The sequence below is a fragment of the Apteryx rowi genome, unplaced genomic scaffold, assembly GCF_003343035.1.
Source record: "Apteryx rowi isolate R43461 unplaced genomic scaffold, aptRow1 scaffold_118, whole genome shotgun sequence".
Taxonomy (NCBI): Eukaryota; Metazoa; Chordata; class Aves; order Apterygiformes; family Apterygidae; genus Apteryx; species Apteryx rowi.
In genome coordinates, this window is record NW_020447397.1 from 1903513 (window position 1) to 1920517 (window position 17005).

Consider the following 17005-nt stretch of genomic DNA (forward strand, 5'->3'; position numbering starts at 1 on the left):
GTTTAACTTAAATTGGTGTAACTTTTAATTTACATCAGTATTTGCTCATATTGGATTAGCATATGTAACAATACTATTGTCCAGGCACATTTTTTCTTACAGTTTATGAAAACTTTCCTCTTGCTGTTGAGGCTATTCTTTCCAAGGTTTTGCCTTTAGTCTATAACCCATTCCTCCCACTTGTCACTCAGCTCTTTGATTCGCACTTTAAGGTGCAGATGAGCTCCACACTCTAGCCTTCCCTTCATCTAGGTATATGAAATTCTGCTGATTTCACTCTTGCGGTAAGTTTATAGAATGACCTGGTGCTTCCGGGTAATGGCTTACAGTCAGCATGCAGAGAGGTAAAAAGTAGTTCAAGAATTTGGGTGATGTGAAGATTGAAATAATAAATAAATAATTAAATGAAGAATGCATGTTGTTAGAGAAATAATAGTTATCACTGGTTTCACTTGAAATATATGATGAGTTGATTCAATTACATCAGTTTAGGTGTCACACAAAATTTATCTGACTAAAAATGTTCCTTTATTGGCCTTGTAGAATTAAATGTTATTGAACATTATTAAGCCATTTGTTGTTAATGATGACATGTGGGTTTCTTTAGTTTATTTTGTTTGATTGTTCCCCCCTACCCCCCACTTACACTATTTGTTCTCAGGATAATTCTGGTGGTTGCTGGAGTATAACACAGCAACTGTCTACGCATTTAAGAAAAAAACATATTTATGTGTTGTTATGTTGATTACTGTTAATACAGTAAAATGACCCTAATTTACACCCTTGCTGATCAAGGACAAAATGAATTCAGATCTTCAAAGCTGCAATTCAGCAAAACACTCAAGCATGTACTTAACTTTAACCATATATACTGTGCTGGGAAAAGCAGACCTTCCCCCCCCCCCCCCCCCCCCCCCCCCCCCCCCCCCCCCCCCCCCCCCCCCCCCCCCCCCCGCCACAAGTCCCTGCAGCGGCTCCCCTAATCTCATCCTTTGTAGTTCATGACAGTGCAGGTTATTTATATGTAAGGATTGAAACAAGGTGAGATAAGTAATAGAAGAGCACTACTCTAGTAAACTCACCATCTTTAATTTTGTGCAGGTTATCTGGTCGCTTACGTTCAAGAAACAGTAACACCAGAGAGTCCATGTGTCGTATGCTTCCCTTTAAAAGTATCACTGGTCACTGAAGACATTTCTTTCTCTCTGTATTCCTTTGATACTGACTACCCTAATGGTCTAATTAGCCTCTCTTATAGCACGTATTACTCTTGGGATACCATTAAAATGATGTGTAGGGCAGCTGGGCACTTGTTCATGTGCCCTACTTGCAGATTAACTATGCACAGCAGTGAGGGATTCCTTCTAAGTCGAATCATTCTGAACCAGCTTGGCCAAGAAACAAGCCTTAAGGATGAAAGAAAAGGCAGAAAAGTTAAGAGACAATACACATTACAGCAGAGTTATTAAGTTATTAAATCTTAAAACTAAAGCTCGTCTCTGGGTGCTACCTCTTCCTTAATTGTGTTCTTCTACCTTTTCCCATTCCGTGTCATCCCAAGCTAGAATGCCCTCRTCTGTCTCTGTTCCTTACAGAGGAAACTTCCTTCCTTACTTACCGTGCCTGAATACTTGAAACCAGATGGTATTGTGGAGAAGTAGGAAAGATTCCTTCCTTCCTTTCCTCTTCTTCCTTCATGTGTTAGATCATTTCTTCTGCATAACTCTAATTATCATTTTTTTTCTCCAGGTTCCTTATGTTTGTTCCAGTCTTCTTAAGGCATGTTGGTTAAACTAAATAAAAAAAAAAGTGAGAAATATTAAGTGCATTATCTTCTTCCTAGATTTATAGCATGTATGAAGTCTAAACAATGAAGTTAGTTATGGCACTCATAATCTGAAGAATTATGCCTCTCACACACAGACCCTTCTTTTTTGCATTCGAAATTTTACAGGATTTATTCTGTGAAGTTTGTCAAGCACTTTGAAAGATGTGTGGCTTGTCGCAGGTGCAGGTCTTGTGCATGAGAACAGAGTAATTATTACCTTTAAAGTATATATTTAAAATAAAACATTTCACTGTAAAAATATGATAATGTGAATCATGTTCATTTCAATAGGGTCTGTGGCTCAACCATAAATAGGACAATTCTGTGTATACTGTTCTACAAACCCAAAAGCCTATTCCCAAAAGCTTACAGCTTGCATAGGGAAATCCAGGTTCAGAGCAAAAGAGAAGGTTATCATCCACCTAAGCACTCTGAAAAAGGACAGCTGTCTTGTTGATTTTGATTCCACTTGATTTTTGATTTTTGCACAGTGTCACTTTTTTTCTAAGTGTTGAACCTAATGGGCTGCAGTCCAGCAACAGTGGTAAGCTTGTATTCAGCTTTGACCTTAACGGGAACATTTGTCTGCTTGTCCTAGAGTGTTATGTTGTTCTGAATGACTTGCTGAATTCAGGGCCTGCACTTGTTCCCTTTATGAATTTACCTTTTAACTTCCCTAGGATGAAGATCAGATACTTTAACTGTCAAGGATTTACTTTGCTTTTAAAAAGTGTAATTAAAGTTTGCAGTCCTTCCCTGATCCTATTTCAGCTTGACTTGTAAAACAAGGCTGACAATTGAGGACAGGTGCAACAATTTTTTTGCTGTTGTTTAATGTGGCCAAATAAAATTACATTTTCTTATAAATATGGCTTTTACTTTTTTACATCACCTTTTCATGTAGATATTGCATCTTTATATGGTTGAGACTGTTTTCTTTCTGACTTGACTTTTTTTTCTTACATGTGAAATGTTTTGAATCAGATATAGAACAGTTTGTATCATACCAGAGGAACTGAAAATTAAAATCGTCTTTCATTCTGAGGTTGAGGTAGCACTTCTGTTCTATCTCCTTACCTCAGTCCTGGAGCAAAGCCTGTGGATTCAGATTTTTCCGGTCATATACCATTCTACTAAGCAGGGCTAACAAATAATAATTCTGTCTATTTGAGACAGTGTGTAGTCTGCTGTCACCATATTAACAAGTTTACAGTTTGGCTACTTATTTTGATTGGATCCCAGTTATGTAGCATTAGAGAGCAGATGTTCCTGGTGTAATCTGATAGTCATTTTTACTCTATTTTCTAATTTGTAGTCAAGGATAGATGATTTGATGAGACCAAGGCCTCTTGTCAAGCCCCCACCCTACTCTACCTCAAGCTGATCCCTTGACCTGAAAGAAAGAACAAACAGTTCTGCAGTAAAATTGTTTCGTTGTGTGCTGTACCTTAGTTGTGTTTAGATGAATACAGAGAACCAGTAAGATCATTTTGGATAGTGTTTTTCATCCTTGCTGAACTTTGTCTATGGTTGGAAAATAATTTTAAAGCAGACTTAAGCACATATTTGATACCTCTTTTTAAGAGATTAAAATAGAGGCCTGTTGGCAGTAACAAATTATGGTATGCTGACAGTGTTTGTAACAAGAATTGAGATGTAGAGGGTAATCAATAAGGAAGGGGAGCTCTGAAGGAAAAGGTGCTAATGTCAACCTAGGCTGCACCACACTGTAATTTTAACAATTTACAATGATAGAAAATTTTTGCATATACTTCATATCAGTAGGCATGCAATTGGAATTAGAAATCAGTTTATCCCTGAGGTACAATTAAATTAATGGTTGCTGCTTCTATTTTATGTTGTTGCTGTTTGTTTTTAACTGCCCCAAAGTGTGGCAGATATTTTAAAATGTCCTTACATAGGCCTTTTTCATTCTATAAACCTCTATGCATTTTGCTCAGTCTGTTTGTTAAACATCAAAAGAGGCATATGGATCAGATGGCATTGTATTTGTTAAACTGAGCACAAGGAAGTCAAGTGATTTGTTCATATTCATCTATTCTCTTTTTTGACTGCTTTAATTGTTGGTTATTTTAATTATTCTGTAGAAGTTGTCATTTTGTTTTTAACAGCACTTCTAAAGCACTTGTGAATAAATGTATTGTGAACAGATGTTAGCTTCATTATCCATATCAATACTTTCATGACAAATTGTGATTGTAACCCTACCTTCTCCCTGAGATGAAGTGCTGTACTGTGCTGTACTAAACACTCAATGAGAAATAAGATTAAGTATTCTAGGCAGTCTTGAAATTTCTGTAATTGGAGATTGTTTAGAGCTGTGTCCTTACTTTTCTCTCCCTCTGATTTTACAGGGCACAATGACTACATGTGTCCAGCTACTAACCAGTGCACCATTGACAAGAACAGAAGAAAGAGTTGCCAGGCTTGCCGACTAAGAAAATGCTATGAAGTGGGAATGATGAAAGGTGGTATGTACACAGCAATGAACACAAATCCCCAGCATTGGTGTCTCCTTTGCTGCCTTTTAAAATTTCTTTGGACAGCTGATATAGTTCCTAAAGAAGGAAGCAACTCAGTTTATTGAGTTGAAGTATGTTAAATCAAAGAACAATTAAATAAAGAAACATCACAAATCCTGTGATAATATGCTTGGCCAAATTTCCATCAACATTAATAGGAACATTATCTTTGATGGAGGTAGGATTCTTCTGATAGTATTTTTTATAYATATAATTTTTTGGTCTCTTTTTTTTGCTTTGGAGTTGGTAGACTCCCGATCATGGTGGATGAAACTTAACCCAAAATTTTGTATCATTTTGCAGTTTAGTGTGAAAAGCACTGATAGTCTCAAATCAGTCTATGTTCATTAAAACAAACCTCCAAATGTCTAATATTTGTTCTATGAGTCCTGGAGGGGAGAATCAATTCCTGTATTCCAAAACTGCATACCAATATGTGTATTAATTTCATCCTGCAATGCTAAAAACCTCACTCTTATTTTACGCAAACTGAGGTAAATGCCAGTTTCTTAGAAGACACTTGTGTAATAACGATGTCAGCAAAGAATCAACCCTGAATGATAAGGCTGACTGTGGCATAACATTAATTTATTTCATTTAGATAAATGATGTTTAACTTTTGGAGTCAAAATTAGAAATATATGGCAATATATGCTATTGAGTAATTGCTACTGTGTGTTTTCAGGTGGAAGAGTTCTTTTGTGATATAGTTTGGGACTGATCATGATAACTGTTTTTCTCCTCTATGTTACAGTACCTTATAATTATCAAAAGCAGGCAGAAATTTGCTGTTTTGTAATCCTTTAAAAAACCTCATGCCCTTACAAATTAAGAATATTAAGAAGCACAGGAAATCATAAAGTTTCATATGGGTAATATTCACTCTGAAACAGAAGACAACCTTGTGGTAGATGACTGAAAATATCAGATTGGTTTTAATAATGAAGACTATTCACTAGCTTTATCTAAACCTATTTCTGTAGGAAATCCTAGCAAAATAGTAAGTGTCCAGAACAGAAAGAATTGGAACCTTTGTTCTATCTGTGAAAGGAGCTAATCGTTAAATTACAGGTTGGTTCTCCCTTTCTCTAGCACATCTAATGTTTACTTATTCCATGAAAAATCAGCTGTTTTGGGGCAAGAGAGAAGAGTGCCTCATCATATTTATCCATCTCACAACAACTGATCATTTGTCCAGTCTGGGCCAGCAAAATAGGCCAAGTTTGAGAATCTTGAGGTGCAGAGGGGAAAGATGAAGGGAAGACACCACTGTCACTAATCAGCTATTTCTGCACATTGATGTTGAATATGCATTTTTTTCATCTTGCGGATCAGACAAAAGCTGAGATTGATTTTGTTAAACTCAGTTCTGGGATGCAAGAAGCATGAACGTGTCTAATTTCTTTGTAGTTCTAAAACTTCGACTGTATATTTTTACCTATATATATTTAATTAATGATCTGCTATATCAGTTTAGATGTTTTTCTTATCTATTCTCTAAGATATGCATTGTAATAGTTTTTTTCACTGGTGAATTTCTATACATATTTGTGTTAAACCACATAAAAACTGCACAGAATTCTCAGCTAGTATTCTGTAGATTAAAGAAGACAAAAAAGGACTGAAATTATATCCAAATTTTCTTTCCTAATATAGAGGTTCTGAAATTTATATTTCATACAGTGGCCCACACTTTATAGTAGAGTTTTATGGATTTCATCCTTTCTTTTTACAATAATATAACATTTCTCTAGTCATTACAGCAACTGACAATTTAAAAATATTGAATGTGGTGTTTTTTTAACTAAGCTGACAAGGTGCATACAGCAAGAGCATACGCATAAATTCTGCCTGCTCTTATAGGACCAATAATAATGAACTAAAGTACATCACTGGTTCATAGGTGAGAGTTTAAGAATATTTATTTTATGAAGTCTGGGAAGAGTGTCTTGTCATCCCTTAGTTGCAGGTTGTAAATCTGGCAGGCCTGCAGATAAAGTAAGGTATTAAAGTAAGGGAAAGGTAACGTGAGATGAAGTAAAGCATTCAAGGTTCTCCTGGACTCATTCCCAAACCAAGCAGCTTCGGAGACAGAAATCCTTTCCTTCAGTAAGTACTTGCTGATTGTCACATTTCTCTCGGATGAAGATAAAGGTTAAGTGAACATTCTTTGTATGCCACGTGGACTGGCACTTTTAAATGTTTTTATTTGGTTTTGTTTTCCCTGAGAAGGTCTCTTAAGCTTTTCTGTTGTAATAGATCTCTTATAACACTTCTCTTCAACACTCTTGAACCATACAGTGTTGTGGTTAACTGGAAGATCCATATTTTTCTCTAGTACTTCATATTTTTCTTGAAATAATCTCCTTTTGTTGTTACTGTTGCTTAAAGGGATTAATTCTATCACACATTTGAAAACAATATTCACCTGTGTTGTATCTCACTCATATCTCTCCATCTACAATTTGCTTATGATGATATGGCTTTTAGAAAGAGTTGAAAAGTTCTGCAATGTTTCTTTTCTCTAAACATAATCTCAAATTTACTCTTTCACTGAATTAGCTGAACTTTTCTTTATAAGTTGTCAAAGGTGTTAAGTTGTGACTTTTATATGTATCATATAACTTCTGAGCAATAGCTGATATTAATTGTTCAGTTTCAGTAACAATGGGGAATAGAGCTAGATAAAATCTTGATTAATTGTTCCTGGTTTATTTTAACATAATTTATAAGTTATGGTTTCTGAGATTTTTCTCGTAGAGAGTCAGTTAACTGAAGGCAGCATAAAAAAATCATGTATATAATTTTTAATAGTGCGGACACAATTGAAAAATGTTTTTGGGGCTTCATTCAGAAAATTTGTAGGCCTCAAGTGGTCTTCTGAGCTATACTCTGGGAACCTCTATTTATGAGTCTGTGAAAACTTTATCCTTTTTTTTTCATCCAGCTTTTCTTTGATCTTTTAAAAACTGCTTTTGGTACTAAAGAATTATTTTCTTCTCTTCTGTTTGCAAGTGTTTCTTTCTACGTCTGTTGTTATGTTGTTTTTAGAGACAATTGGACAGCAAGATTCTCTGCTGATGTAGTCAACATCTGAAGCAGAATTTATAGCTGGCATATTTTGTCCAGATGCTTCTCTCTGTCTTTCTGAATAAACCCAGAAGACCTTAAAATTTTATGCCATCGATTACTTAGTCTGTGCACCCCTATGTTTGTATGTGGATATAAACCAGTCACAAGGAATAGGCTCCTTGTCATGTGCCTCTTTCATCTGGTTGGGTAGCAGGGAAGAATAGCCTTGTTTTTGTTAATGATCCACTGATACCTTCTTGAAGATTGTTTCTGTTCTGGTTTAGAGGAGGATTTTCTAACTTACTGTTTTACACTATGTTGGATCCTGCAACACATTCCCAGAGTCCAAATGGAGTTTTTACAGCAGTTACAGTCCTGAAGCTTCAATGATATATATGGTCCAGGTGATCTCTGTTCCAATATAGATTTTGTTTTCCGTTTCTTCATTGTTTTAATTACTTTTTAGTGACTGGGCTCCAGAGGGCTTCCATTCTCTGAAATCAAAAGCACCTTATATTTATTATTATTTAAATATTTTTATAGTATGATAAATGAATATGGTTTTCTAGTTATTAGCATGCTACATTCTTCCCCTCCATTCATGTGTGACAAGGCAGATTTAACATCAAGTGCCATGTGGGAACAGAGCAGCAGCGTGGAAGTGGAATCAGTGGCTATGGCAAAAATTCAGCATAACAGTAACTGCTAGATCCTTAATGAAAAAAACAGTTATTTACCTGGTAATCCCTCTTTGACTGCTCTGAGACCTACATAATTCTGTCAACCGTCAAATTCTGAGAGCCTCCCAACCTCAAATCATATAAAGGGCAGTGATCAAGGATTTGAATACTCATATACCAGATCCAGATGGTGATCACGTATATGATCAGGGGTATTTATTACCTTTGAATAGTTTGAAATTTCCTGATGTAGGCAGAAAATTCCAAGTGAGAAGTTTCATTTCTCTTGATGATGAAATTACTGCACATTTGAAGCCTAAATCCTCCAGTGCTACCTGCAGAGAAGTACCTGAGGACTCTTCACATATTACTGCAGTACAGCCCAGGGGAGCAAAAGTCTGTGTTTGCTGTAACCATGCGCTATAGCCAAATGCCAGGTGCCTGTGGGAATGTTCATTAACAGCCAGAGACTGGAGTAAAAGCCATTCCTCTTTTAAGCTTTTCTCTTAGATATTGTTGAACTGGCTCCCCGTCTGCAGCCACAGGGGGATTCTGCCTTGTTCAGTGTGACAATATTTCTAAGCAAGACAAATTTTTACAGGGAAAAGAAAAAACATTTGGCAAACTTTACCGTCCTCTGAGAAGAGACCACTCCTGATTTTTGTCTTCAAATGGAGAGTGTTATGCTTCCTTGCTGAATGCTGTGTTTGCTAATGTTAAATGATCAAATAAAAAAGGCTAGAGGATTATTAAAATCATTCGCAGAAGCAGAGGTGAATCTATGTCTGATGCAACAACTGGAAGGGCTCCAGACTTTCTGTTTTTTCATGTTATTATCTTTTAATGAAATATTTTGTTAAAAATAGAAATTAATGAATGAAGGAAAATGGCTTAACAATGTAAAACTATTTTGGTCTGTCCGAGGATAGCCTTTATGGTATTTATTAGACATACTGTTCTGTACTCAGGCAAATAGCTGTGTAGGCAGGGCCTGATACACATATGAGGAAATGTATATTTTTAAGCTGTAATTGATGGGCTGAGAGCAAATAGCATTGAAGCAAAGTTGTCTCAGTTTAGAATAGCCTCTTGGAAAAGAACATGTAATTGAAATATGACTTTTTGGTGATTTCTTTTTTCTTCCTCTTTCGTACACACGCCAAGTATCACTGAATTGTCTTAAAAGATAATCTCCCACCCCTCTGCCCCAAAATAAAGAAAAAGAGAGCATTGTTGTAAACACTTTTCACTGGACAACCTGTCTTATGTTTACTTCTACATTATAGTAGTATTGTAGGATTTTTTTTCTAATACTGCACAATTTTTGATGTTTTACCCTTGAACATTTGTTTGAGATTGTATGACCTAAGTATATCTGTATACTTGTTAACATTTGTTTATTTGTCCATTTACATACTTTAAAAATTCCTAATTAGGAATTTAATTTTAGTTGTGATATTACTTGTTAATAGATAGAGCAATGAGACAGTCCCTGTTTAAATTGTTAATAAATTTTAAATGAAGCTTAGGATCCTTGCAGTCACCAGCTCCATCTCCCACTTTCTGTAAAAGGTGCCTTAGGGCATCACTATGGACTCACTGGTTTTGCGCTAGCCTATGCAAGTTCAAAATAGTTAGCGTCTTCTCCTTCCTGAGCTTTAGATATGCCTAGAGTTTTTGAGCTTCTGCTTCTTCACTTGGTTAGGCATTTATAGTTCAACTCTAGTACTATCAGTTCTGATATATTAGATCATCTAGCTTTAATATCCAAGTTAATTTATCTAATTTATGTGGTTCTGAGGTTTCTAAAATACAGCTCTTGCAATTTCTCATGGTCTTTGAGAACAATACAGTTGGACTCATACTTCTTAAACTACCTGGCTTTTCCAAATCTTTGTTGAGGTACTGTTCCTGAAAAGGTTTTATTGTGACCGTTGCTGCTGTCTCTCTCTCCCTCTCCCTCTCTCAGAAAGTAGTACTGATTATAGAGGGAAAAAAGTCCAATTTGGAAAAGGTTGAGATCCCTTTTTGAAAAAACTCTGGAAGTTTTTATTTTTATTTTTAGTTGCCTAACCTTAACCATCTCAAGTCTGATTTGCTGGCCAGCTGACCAGTCACTACACCAGTTATTTTTTTGTTTCGTATGCTAGGTGCTGTACAAACATCTGATATGACTCTGTCCAATACAATTTATTCTTTAATGGCAAGAATAGGGAACTGCATAAAGTCCCAGTACCAGGTGAAGTATCCAAACATGGAAGTGCCCTGAGTTGGTGGAGGCTTTTGAAAATCTTGGGATCAGTGACTTACCATGGCAGAGAAAGGAATGCTATCAAGGTATGCCATATTCTGGTCCTCCTCACCCATTGTTGGGGAAATAGAGATTTAACTGCCTGCCCAGCCATGTTCTCAAGACTTTATTTGCCTATTGATAGACAGTGGCAAAAAATTATTGCTTTGGAAAAATATAATATTCAACAATGAGGCCCAGTTCCAGGGTGATGATCTAGCTGCAATACTTCGGTTTCTTTTATAAGACTTGAATCTTGACAATCAAGTACTTGGCTATAAATATTACATAAGCTTTTATTAACAATAAGTGACTTGTAAATACCACATCCAAAATAATTTATAACCTGTTTAATATTAGCAACTGGCATATATTACATCGCATTTGCCACTTGTTCTGTTAATTGAAGTGGGCACTACCATTTCTGCTTTCCTCATTTTTGTGTTTGCTGGCCTGCTAACCAGACCCCTTTGAAGCTTGTCTGATGGGAAACACACTCCATGGCACATACCAAGAATTAGTCTAACCTTCATATCAACATCCTGTGGTACTGTTACAGAAAAATTGCATAAATTAAATCCTAATTGAATTTAGGATAATTGCATTCTGTAACATTTTAAGTTTTTTTTTTTTAGTAAATTCTTCAACCATTCAATAGAATTCCATAGCAAGGATATAACTGAGCATCAGGGACTTCAGAAGAGCTATTTAACTGCTTTGCCTCTGGCCTTTCCCTTGCTGAAGTGGAGAAGCCATGGATATAGCCCTGCCTGAGCTGCAAAGCTCTAAGGGAAAGGAAGCACAACAGGGTTGGGTGATACAGGGCTAGGGACAAAACCGGTATTGCAAATACTGCAAAATTTCAGTAGTTTTGGTATAGCTACATACATCGCATACACGTAGAATTGTTATACTATGTGGGCATTAATATATTGCCCTTCATTGCCTGAAGAGATGTCTTGACTCCTTCCCAAGTCTCTCTGGCCTACCCAGAACTGTGGAAGTACCCATCCTATTATAATAAATTTGTTTTTATAGGCCATGCAAATGAAGCATACAATACACCATTACCTTCCTTATGTATTTTTTTAATTCAGAATTAGTTATTCTACCTAGTTAGGTACTTTAAATCCATAAATGCTGGTATAACTATGATTTCTTTACGGAGGGCTCAAAACTGTAGTTTGACCTCCCTTTATTTCATTATAATTTCTAACTAAAGGAATTTACATGCTGAATTTAGTATAACCTGAATTGTCCACAATATCTTTAGCGTTATTTTGGAATTCGCCTTCAAATGAAGTCCAAGTATTCTCTTGACTATAGAGAACAAATCCACTCAACTGAAAGGTGATACTAAGGTCTAAATGTGCCTCAGGGTTATTGCTTCTGCAACAGTTTTTGAGGAAAATCTTGGAAGTATATAATAGCAATAAATTTTTAGGTAGTAGATGTAAAATTAATTAAAAGAGAAAAGATGTATTTTTAGAAAGGTTATCTAATTAACAGCAGTTTTCTTATTTTTACAATTTAGAACTCCGCTGTCTCATTGCAAAAAAACATTTCTGATGAGGTTGAAGGTTGAACTCCACTAAGCGGACAGGGAGGACTCAGCGCCAAAACAATACAGAACACAACAAAAAGGTGAAAAAATAGAATTGAGGGGGAGAGAGAGAGAGGAAGAGAGGGAGAGGGAGAGAGGAAAAAGACTGTATGCCCAGAACAGTATAAAGATATTAAGTTAGTGGTAGTGTGATAAAAATTTGCATATCTTACAGAAGCACTTTTGGTTTTGACATTTTTTCAGGAGATTTATGCAAATCATCACAAACCTAGTCTGGTAGAGTGGAAAAAAGACTTTGAAAGCCTTTTACTGAGTGAAGATCAAATATTGTTCCATTTTAAACAGAAATTTTTGTATACTATTCTGTTCTTCTAGAAAAAAATCATGTCACTAATGTATGGATAAATTTGCCTGTATTTTGCAGATCTTCATTTCCCCCACAGTACACTCACAAGTGTTTGCCAGAAATGAACTTTGCTCCAGGGCCAACTAAAATGTAATCTTTATCAAGGTTTAAAGAGGAACTATTTCTCAACAATCAGGAATTGAGAGCATGATTTTCTTGGGATCCTGCCTAAAACCTTAATTTATTAGAAGGAACACTGACATGTGATCTGAATGCCAAAGAAAATCAGGATTTACTATTTTGCTATGCAGAATATGGCTACCTATCTTGAATTTCACTACAGATTTGCAGTGAAACAGAAAAGAAGTTTTGCAGGAAAGTAAATAACCTGCAATCAGTTAGTGCATGTGTATGAGACAAAGGCAGGAGAAAACTGTAGATGGACAGGTGAACAAACTGTAGTTTTCTTTTAAGAGCTATACATTTAGTCAGTTATGGTTTAAGGGTTACGGAAGGATGAAGATAAATTTATAACTCATTTTGTCTCTTATTCCACCAGTGTGCCTCATTCTTATTTCTGAATGGTAAAAAATGTTAAGTACTAGTCAGAGGCAACCTTTCCATTACATATGTTACGTTGTGGATTATGTAACTAGAATGTGAACTATTCAGCCTTACTTAAGGCGACACTGTCAAATGACAAAATGATATGCGAGAAACATCATTTTCCCTTCTCACAGTCAACTTTTTTTCCTTTTCACAATCAATATCCTTTTCAAACAATTGAAAATAACAGCTTGCAGACATTAGAAAAAAAACCACTCTAATCAAAGATTTGAGCCTTCTCTCCTTTGTTGGCTCACTTATATCTACACTGTCTTTTGTAGTCAGGCCAGGTAAGGTCCCATAATGTATCTTTTATTGGTGAGTTATCTGATGGATTCCAAATAAGTTCTCTGTACTAGATGTAAAGTGTGCACGAGGACTACAATTGCTGCCAGTTCTTCAGGAAAGATATCAAATCAGCTAAAAAAATAGGGAGAGGAATCTTTCTAATATAACTTACGTAGCTAAGGTTAAGTGAGCTAAGCAGAGATTATCTTTTATTCATTGTTTTTTGTTTTTTTCTTCACCTGTTTCTTTATATACATTTGCCATTATATTGTCTATTTTGGATGTTATTCATGTTTTTATTTGCATTTTACCTTAGCCTGGTTAGCATTATGTATGATTTGAGATAATTGGATAACCACTAGGCATTCTTCACTCATGGGTGTAGTAAATCTACAGTTTGAGGCATTTTAAGAAGTTATCTAGGTTTCCAGCATATGCTCCACTGTATTATCTATAAGCAGGCCCTGGAAGAAGTGTTTAATGCTAGAAGCCCAATAGCAACAGAGTTCCTAAAAATACATTCTAATATTTTTGTAAAGGTTTCTATTAATTGCTAATTTGGTTTAGTATGAAAAAAATAAGAAAGGGTCTTACAGGACAAAAAAAAAAGGAAAAAAAGAAGACGCTCATTATTCTTTTCCCACATGCCATTATTATAAGAGGCATTACACTAGTAACTCTACTGAGGAAGTGAGTGCTTAATGAAACTACAGAAAAGCTTTCAAAATGTGTGGTTCCTACTTTATGTCAAATTTAACAGCATTTGAAAATGCTCTTAGTGGTTGTGGTTACAAGTACTCCATAGGGAGGTATAGTTCTTACCTCCTCTCAAACCATGTGAAATCCAGGCTATGCTTTTAATTCATTCTCTCTGTTCATCTCCTAGCCATCTTCATCTTCTGGATGAAGCATAAACAGACATACAGCATTCATTAAACACTCAGGAGTAGAAAAAATGCCTTCATCCAGGTGCATAGATTGAACTCTAATCTGTTATTTATTGATACTATTGCCTAGATATTGCCTTATATTGTTTAGATACCCTGTCAGAAACCAGGCTTTTAAGCGCTGTCATTTGAGACATTCCTGTTTAAGATTAGACATTAAATTCTGATTAATTTTTTTAGATGATTTCAGTCAATATTTATCATTTAAAGCAATTGTCAGCCCACCTGGGTTTTCAGCACAATTTACATTTGTCTGATGTCTGATGAGAAATGGGGCTAATTGCCTGAATCATATTCAAAAAAGTAGTATATTAAGCCTGTAAAATTTAAATTTGAAAAATGTTTGGTGTCACTTTCCTGTGACCAGTTAAGGTTTTTATGTGGAGGGAGAACAAAACAGAGAAAAGATAATCCAACACTCACAAGTGCTCACAGTCTCCTTGGGAGGACCATCATGCTGAGATACATTGTAACAGTAAGACCTACATGGCAGTCATAACTGGCTTCAGCAAGTCTCCGTCTGTTATAAAGAACTGTCTCTTCAGAAGGCTGTAACTGGAGAGACTAGTAGGAATGTGTGCATAATGCAACACAATGGAAGTATGTTAAGGAAACCCGGAAAGGGAGAGAGAGGAAGAAAACTACTTGATCTGCTGCACTATCATCTAATGTCTCAGTGGTCACTCACTGCGAACAGGCTCAGGCTGTTGTGTGGGGAAGCTGAAGATGAAGCTGGAGGTTCCAGCTGTGGGAAGAAGTAGTGGGAAGTTTCACTTTTTCTCTGCTACTGGGAGAGGGCAGTCATATTTAATGAACAGGAATAGGAGAGATGTGGTTATAGGAGGCAGCGTGGGAAAGGTAAATAGCCAGCTTCAAAAGTTCTTTTATATGCATTCTTTCCATCACTGCAAGCTTATGTGTTTCAGCTGTTACCTTAAGAACATAAGGATTTCTATACTGTTTCATACCAAAGGCCCACCTAGCCTACTCTACTGTCTCCAACAGTATCTACAAGTAGGTGCCTAAGAAGAGTAAGAAGAGGGAGATCATGTATGATATATGTCCTTCTAATACTCTGCTAGTCTCCAAGTATTTTTAACTTGGGGTTATTTTTGAGCTGGATATATTTTGTCTGTTTGTTAATCCTCGGTAGATCTCTCTTCCAAGTGACTACTTTGGCAAGAAATTCTACAGGTCTGTGACAGATTGTGTTGAGAACCACCTGCTTTTGATTATTCTGAACCTGGCTCCCATTAGCTTCAACTGATGCCCTCTGGCTCTTTTATTGGATAAGGGGGTTAACAGTCAATCCCTACAGTCCATCCTCTCTGTGCTCAGATTTTGTAGATCTTTGTCATTGCGACTTCTTTTCCAGCCTGAACAATCCTAGTGTATTCAATTGTTGCATGTATAGACACCATTTGTACCTTTGATCATCCTTGTGCTACTTTTTTCAGCTCTACTATATTCTTTCCAAGATTATAGGACAAGAACTGTACACAGCATTTAAGGTGTGGGTGAACCAGGGATTCATAAAATAGCATAAAGGTGTCTTCTCTTCTGTTCTCTGTTTCTTTGTAAATCCTAACATTTGCTTTGTTTTGCTTTTGTGACCACTAGCAAGCATTGTGCTACATTGTGTTTTCAGTAAGCCCTCACAAGATTTCACTCCTAAGTGGTAGGAAGTCAACAAAGCCAATTCAGAGACCATCAAGCCAAGATTAGTTTTACCCATGTGTGTCACTGTATATTAATTTGCATTGAATTTTATGGTTTATTTTATGGTTCAGTCATTCAGTTTTTTAAGGTTCATCAGCAGGTCTTCATAGCCTGTCCTCATCCTTTCTGACCTGATATCTATGTCTTATAAGCAAATGTTCTCACTTCCCTACTGTAACTCTTTTTTTCAGTCCTTTCTGACTGTGTTGAATGGCACAGAGATCTCTGCATAACATTGCAGGGTACTGCAAGATTCCTTTTGTTGGGAGAATTAACCATTTATGCCTAAGAGAGATTTTTTTCTACATTTTAGTCAGTTTATGCATACATGAATCTTTTTTCTTGTGCCATTGTTGCTTTTGCTTTAAAGTGTTTGTCAAAGGACAAAAAAGGCAAAAGCCTTTTAGATATCCAGATACAGTAGACTGTATCAATTAGATTACCTTTGTCCATGTGTGTGTTTGACCCCTTCAGAGAACTCTAAGAGGTTTATAAGGCAGCAATTCCCTTTACAAAAGCCATGCGGGTGCTTCACAAGACCATACTTAAGCAGCTGTCTATTCCTTATTATAATCTCTACTAGTTTGCTCAGTACAATGGTCACATAGATCTGTTATCTTCTCAGAATGTTTGCTGGAGATTGGTGTCACATTTGTAACCCTCCAGTCTTCAGGTTTTAAGGTAATTTTAAGCAAGAGATTATGTAGTACTTTTATTAATTCAGTTTACATCTATGTTTTATTCCCTTAGAGCTCTTAGGTGAATATTATCTGATATTTGTGACTTGTTAGTGTTCATTTTGTCTTTTTGATTTCTGTCCTCTTCAACTGTCACTTCAGTTTCAGAAAGTTCCTTTGCAGCTCCCCAACTCCCCAAATAAAGGATGCCTGGCATAGAAACTGCCAAGGTTTCTTCCGTTGTGAACACTGATGTAAAGGATTCRTGTGGCTTTTCTGCCATGGCCTTTTCTTCTCTGCATGCTCCTTTAATACATTGATCATCAACTGGGCAACAGACTCTCTGGCTTTTTGAAGGGCATTTTCTTATTTATAACCTCTTTTACCTTGCTACATACATTTTGCTTTTTATTCTCATATATTACCTAGTAGTAAAGCAGAGTTC

General features: G+C 36.2%; 1 protein-coding gene across 1 annotated transcript in view; it reads left to right on the forward strand.

Moving 5' to 3' along the window:
• ESR1 (estrogen receptor 1) overlaps window positions 1-17005 on the forward strand; it is a 184378-nt gene that overhangs the window by 99279 nt on the left and 68094 nt on the right. The window contains exon 4 of the mRNA XM_026083863.1: window positions 4204-4320. Within this exon, the coding sequence (XP_025939648.1) occupies window positions 4204-4320 (117 nt within the window). The remainder of the gene's footprint in view (window positions 1-4203; window positions 4321-17005) is intronic.